This window comes from Papilio polytes, unplaced genomic scaffold (genome assembly GCF_000836215.1).
Source record: "Papilio polytes unplaced genomic scaffold, Ppol_1.0 DF823901.1, whole genome shotgun sequence".
In the NCBI taxonomy this organism is placed as follows: Eukaryota; Metazoa; Arthropoda; class Insecta; order Lepidoptera; family Papilionidae; genus Papilio; species Papilio polytes.
Window position 1 is genome coordinate 495,462 of NW_013525303.1, and position 7,181 is coordinate 502,642.

Consider the following 7,181-nt stretch of genomic DNA (forward strand, 5'->3'; position numbering starts at 1 on the left):
CACGACTAGAGCGAGGTCGCGGATCTTCTTGTGTTTTTTTTATTTATTTTTATCCAATAGAAGCTTACGGAAGAGGCTATATACTATACACGGCACAATTAAGGTCTCATCTACTTTGAAGGCTTGACCTCTATTGGATAAAACCTCGCCAGCACTGGGTAACGTCAATCGATTTGACGATTCGTCAGAGCTAATAAGAATCAAAAAAAATCTCAATTTTATCGATGTCTTTATATTTTATACTTACAAGGAACGTACCAATAGCTGCATTTTGTAGTTTAAGTTATTTTAAAATCTTGTATTCTTTTATATATTAATTTATAATTAAATGGTTTTATACAAATGTATGCGTTTCATTTTCTTTCGTTATGAAATCCTGGAGCTATCGACCATAGATAATAAAAATAGTGTTTCATATACTTAGGAAGTAACAGGGGATAATTTGGGATAATTTTGAATTTTGACTGCATATGCAATATGCAAAAGTTTACCATTTATATCATCATGATTTGAAAATTTTAAAAATGAGTCAAATGTTGACTCATTTTTAAAAATCTATCAATTTTATAACTTAACTTTTTCTTTAAATGTACACAAACTATTAAACATTGTAACAATGTCAAACATTTACATCAATTATCTGTCCAAATCAAAAAATGCAAGCCAAAGAACAAATTAACTTCAATATTTTTCGAGATTCTTTTCCACTGAAACTGAAATGCCTTAAAAAGAAAAAAAAACATAAATAATCTGGCAGATTATTATAAAATCATCCGTTTATAAGCTCTCTTAAAATACATAATGCATTATTCCAAAAAAAAGATTTCAAAGGAAGCAGCGCAATACTCGAACTTTTTTAGTTTTTAAATCTTCCATAATAATTAAAAATCATTAACTAGGCCATAGTTAACGTGCTGAGGTTTTGTTGAGGTTAATAAATCATCATCCTCCTTATACTCCGTAGGGTCGGCACAACAGGTTTTTGTCCTCCATATAACTCTATCATACTTAATATCTCTATAATAAAGGGACGGATGAATGAATACAATGTTAAGATGGATATGGGGTAATACGATTGGATAAGATACGAAATGAGTATATTAGAGGAAGTTTGTAGCCCCAGTGGTTAAGAAAATAAGGAGTAAAAGGTTAGAGTGGTATGGGCATGTTATGAGAAGGGATGAATCGCATGTAACAAGACGGACGTTAGTTATGAATGTGGTACATCGGTAGAGGTAGACATAGAAAGAGATGGATTGCGTGAAAGGTGACATGATCAGAAAGGGAGTGATGACTGAGATGACGGATGATAGATTGCTTTGGAGGACGAAAACTCGACGCGCCCTACGGGAGTAGGATAAGGCAGGGGAGATGACAATGAATAACACTATCATACGTCATCCGTCATCACTCCTGTTGATTTGTTGAGGTTAATAAATCAAAAACATAATAGACAAATATTTTATTCTCTGTTAAACTGGCAACTTACATTATATACAAAACTACGTGAACACAAAAATCATGGAAATCAACTGAAAATATACAGCATTGTCAATAAGAAAACACTTTTCCAAATTAAACTTTAAAACAAAAGAAAGCAACCACTCACAGTGGTGACTAAAGCGAACCTTAGTATTGTATTAGGGACTAAGTGTCTCATTTTGAATATAACATGTAATTTAAGCCTGGTTTTCTCATTAAAAAAGGTACACATTTTAATGTTTCAGAAACCATAAACTGTTTTGTCACAAAAAAAATCAATGCATCTTAATAAACACTCATTTTTCAGTTTACAATTTCACTAAAAAAATATCTTTTCTTATTGACAAAGCCCATTTTAAATTTATTGTCATACAACTGTCATACAGAATGTTTCCCATCGAACGGTCCAACGGGAAACATCCGATACACAATAAATGCATTATGGCAGCTAAGAAAACATACGTGCGGTACAACAAGTGACAACATAAGAGATTCTCATCAGAGCTGCAACTTAGTAACAAAAAAACCTAAATTTCTGTTTCCATTGATAAAAACATGTACAAAAACTTCCATACTTACATATCAACTCTAATCCGCTATTGCGTCAGGGAAAAATAAAAAAAAAGTGGTTCAAAATTCGCCAAAACAGCGAATCCGACCAATACCCAATAGTACAATTTTATTTAATTCAAAGATAGAATAAGCAAAAACTTTGTACTTATTTTCAAATAGATCACTGAAAAATGGTAAAATTTTATATTTTTTGTAAATCATCAAATTTCAGCCAAAAAAAAACAAAAAAAAAAAAATTCTGTACATGTTTTTTCTCTGGGTAAGGTAACATTATATATAGTTTACATTTTTATATAATTCAAATTACATATAGAATTTTATATCTAAAAAATGGCAGCTACAAAAACTACCAAAAAAATCCTAAAGCTATACATAACATACATTTCTTATTACATTTATTTTTACATTAATGTTAGTATTTACAATAATTATACAGGGTTATTATTAATTCCACGTATTCTTAGGAGGTGATAGGATCTATACTAATATAAAAAGAAAAGATTTGTATTTTTGTATGTATTGAAATAACTCAAAAACTGCTGGGCCGATTTTAAAAATTCACCATTAGAAAGGTAATTTATCTGTGAGTAACATAGGCTATATTAGAAATGGAACATAGGCTAGAGCAACAGCAAGTTTGTGATATTTGATACCCATATGCCTAAATCTGAAGAAAAAATTAAGTTATCATTGATAGTTTTTTTTTAATTTCAGTCGTTGTATGAATTAAAAAATCTAAAATTCATAACTCAATAGTTAATATTTGTATAATGGATAAGGGAATCAAAATTATCACAAATGAAAACCTTGTAGTGTACTTATTTACTTATTTATCTGTACTATTAAAAAAAAGCGTAAACACACACTTTGTTGCCTAAGATGTCAGCAATTACAGCATATTTTTGAATAATTCTTTTTTTAATAAAACGCCCTACACTTACGTCACGCTTTAGGCTATATTTACGCTATTAAACTTCAGGGGTAAATATCTTGTATAAAAACCTTAATGTGGGAAAGAGACCATAAGTTGCCATCAAGAAGCAAGATTGCCAAGTTTTGTCATGTCATGTCATTTTGACATTTGCTATTGTCAATTTGACAGATGTAAACAATAAAATAATTTTATGCTGATGACATCGCACGGGAATAGCTAGTCTTTATTATTTATATCGTTTACGTGTACATTTTGACATGAATCCCTGTACATGAAACAATAAACTGTTTTATTATATGGTTCATTTCAGCGTGAAACGTCTTCGAATACCTCTTTCACCTCCTAACGGGAATACGTGGAATTAAAATAACCCTGTCATTAAAAAACTACATTAAAATACTAATCGGCACTTTCATTAATTTTACAATAAAATGTGTGATGGCACTAAAAAGAAATAAACTAAAAAAGAAACAATTTTTACATAAAGTCATACAAGGTTAAAAAAAAATCTACTGCAATGAAAATAAGATAACTCCATCATCAATTGATTTTCTATAGTTTCTTAAAATTATAGTTATGACACTTGTGGAATTTAGAAGCTACACATTTGACGGCTCCTATGTAAACTATAGTATGTATGAAATACAAATTTTGCAAAAAAAAATCTTTTTAAACATATTTAATTACGTCACATCATCAACATAAGTTGGACAACCAAAATCTACACTTATTTATAACTAGCTGTTGCTTGCGACTTCGCTTGCGTGAAATAAAAAAAATAACAAAAAGGTGCCTATGTTACTCACAGATAACATAGCATGTCAATGGTGAAAGAATGTTTTAAAATCAGCCCAGTAGTTTTTGAGTTATTTCAATAAATTAAAAAATACGAAAAACCAAATCTGTCCTCTTTATAATATTTGTATAGATTAACACAATATTTAATATTTATCAAGGTAATTTATATATCTTGGGCATATCTTGCGTGGACCGAAATACGAAGTTACAGACTATCATTCAGGGTAAGATTCTAGGGAAGAAGGCCAGGATGGAGAAGAACGTCGTGGCATAAAAAGCCAATGGTACAATAAAAGTATGCGTTTTATATTAAGAGCTGCTGTGTCCAAACTTCAAGTCGCTGCAATGATTGCCAACCTTTGTTAGGAGACGGCACCAAAAGAAGGTAACTTAAAAAATATCAAGGTATTATTTCAAAATTGTGACTTACGATAGTTTACATGGGAGCCGTAAATTAAAATTCTTGATGTAACACTGTTTATGGCGTTAGATATGGCATAACTTTAATATAAATGCTAGAAAAATTACTACTTAAAACCATCTTAAAAAGTTGTAAGTAATTTGTAAAGTTATTTCACAAAAATTTCACAATAAAGAAATGAACGTTCCACGCACCTAACGTCCCTATCCCAAAAATATGCTATGAGAACGAAAGGGTGGCATAGAGCCGCACAAAAAAAAAACATATGAAGTCATTTACAAAAAATTCTTGAAATATAAACATTAACAATACTATAAGCAAATCATAGAAATGAAGAGTCATACAATTTTCCATACAAGTTTCATACAAGTTTGATATCAAGAGTTGATTTCAAGTCATTTTATATCGTAATTAAAATATTGAAGGAATTTACCCTAAGAAAAGAAATACAGAGTAACAGTGGTAGAGCCCGCTTTGACATCTTACTGTAGGGCTTGCTCCAACAATACCACGACCACACAGGAAACGTGAAGTGGAAGCAATTCCGCGTTTCGTCTTATGAGTATACCGGAGGCCAATGTTAGTCACTTTCCCTATCCACCCTTTTCTTAAGAGGAAAGGATGGGAAGGAAAAGTGGATTTGACGGTGGAAGAGACGCATATGAAGGGGAAATGTCCTCTTTATGTGCGTCTCCTCCGTCGATTAAGGGTGGCAACGCATCTGCAATTGCGAATGTTTGTGCAGCGGTCGCTATCCATTTCGGTGGATTCAGGCTGCTTGATCGTTTGCCACCTTATATTATAAAAAAGAGGCCTTTTGAACGTTATTTCGTAGATTACATATCTATAGATGACATATCTATAGATCAAATATCTATAGAACATATTTATATTTTGCAAATTATTACAGAACTAGACAAGTTTTAATTCTTTTCGTATAATTTCATACATTTTAAGATATTGTAAACCTATTCTATTTAAAAACATGTTCAATAAAACGATGCATCTCTCATTTCTTAAAAAAAGAGACCAAAAATGTTCAGATTAAACGAATTATTGCTTATATTCGGGTTAAAAAGAATCTAGAACATAATACAAACTGGTTTTTACAACTGTACAATACAATTAACTACTTACATAATGGTCGGTTTACACTTGGCCAATAGCTTGTCAGTAGCACTCCACTGGACTGTCAATCAGGCACAGTGTGAACCATGGCGACAGTGAATCTACATCTGTGACTGTACAACTGTACTGGCCTAGTGTAAAACGGGCATAAAGGTGTCTCATTGACCCGATCAATTAACCCTGGTTGCTTAATCCAATAGGATTTTTTTACTGGATAATCTAATATTTTAATGGCTCCTACGTAAACTATAGTAAGTTTGAAATATATATTTTGCAATTCTTTGAACACCAATAATATTAATTACATCAAATAAAATCTACAGTTTCTAATTACTTAAAAATTTACAGGGAAATTAATTCATATCAAGTTTAATAAAAAAATATAAGACAAGATGTAAATTGCAAAATTGTGACTTATGATAGTTTACATAGAAGCCATATATGGCAAAATTCTAGGAATTAATTGGATATTTCTATATTATTAATATTATAAATGCGATAGTCTGTATGTTGTAAGATATCTCGTAAAACTGCTGTTCAGTATACATTTGGATACAAAAAAAAAACATCGCCAGCATCGTAAAAAATAGATCTGACCTTTTTGTATTATTTTTTTTGCTGAAATTATCTTAAAGTCTACACAAAATGTATTATTTAATTTGTCAATTATTATAAACACTTTAAAACTGCGTATAAAATACTTCGCAAATATTCGTTAAACTGTCCACAACTTTAAATTGCTCTGTTGAATTGCTGAATTTCAGATCTTTGTTTTGCGACCGACAACATAGGATTTTTTAAAATATCACAACACAGATAAAATATCAGAGAAAATCTAGAATATAAACAAAACAGAAGTGTGAAAATTAAATGGATTTACCTTACAGCTAATTGATCGGTCCGAGACGAATTTGAGACACCATCCATTATTTGTCACATATTACTGTCAAATCACTGTCAAATCACTGTCACATCACTGTCACTACACTGAAACTTCATTATCTTCATTCAAATGTATTGAATTATCGTTCACCGCAAGCTTGAGTAATGTCTTCTTTATTCTGAGTGCGGGAAGTCTCACCGAAGGGTTTTGATGCCAACATTCTCGCATCAAATTTGCTAACCCCACCATTGTCTGGAAAATGTAGAGTAAATATGTTAAAAACAATCTTACTAATCTTACTAATATTATAAATGTGAAAGTTTAGATGGATGGGTGGATGGATGTTTGTTAGCGTTTGTAGCCTAAACGGCTGAACGGATCTCCATGAATTTGGCACAGATATAGAACATAATCTGGAAGAACACAGACTACTTTTTATCCCGATAATAGTTACGGTTCCCGTGGGATTCATTAATTTGGTTATTTAATGTTTACTCGATCATTCTGAAATGGTTCAAAATATCTTATTGAAATTTAGCACAGATATAAAACAAAGTCTGGAGTACATATAGGATAAGCTTAATCCCCGAGAAATGTCCGGTTCCCGAGGGTTACGTAGTTTTTTGTTATTTTTATAGTTCGTATGTTCTCTAATATCACGCGGACGAAGTCGCGGGCAACAGCTAGTCATGAATAATATAAGATAGTTCTACAGTGGTAGAGTCCGCTTTAACACTTCGGACGAACGGGTCGTCTCGCCTCCAGCAATACCATGACCACACAGAAGACAGCCGTGAGGTGGAATCAATTCCGCTTACAGTCTGATGAGTGTGTTGCCGGGGGCCCAACATTAGTCCCTTTTTCTTCCCACCTGTAGGGAACCTGATACATTTTACGAAAACACTCCACAGTTACACTTGACATTCATACACAGCACACATACACACTTACATAACACGTAC

At 31.9% G+C, this 7,181-nt stretch overlaps 1 protein-coding gene across 1 annotated transcript in view; it reads right to left on the reverse strand.

Annotated features, from left to right (window-relative positions):
• Positions 1-7,069: 7,069 nt before the first annotated feature.
• LOC106102798 (activin receptor type-1-like) overlaps positions 7,070-7,181 on the reverse strand; it is a 6,484-nt gene continuing 6,372 nt past the window's right edge. The window contains exon 9 of the mRNA XM_013282382.1: positions 7,070-7,101. Within this exon, the coding sequence (XP_013137836.1) occupies positions 7,070-7,101 (32 nt within the window). The remainder of the gene's footprint in view (positions 7,102-7,181) is intronic.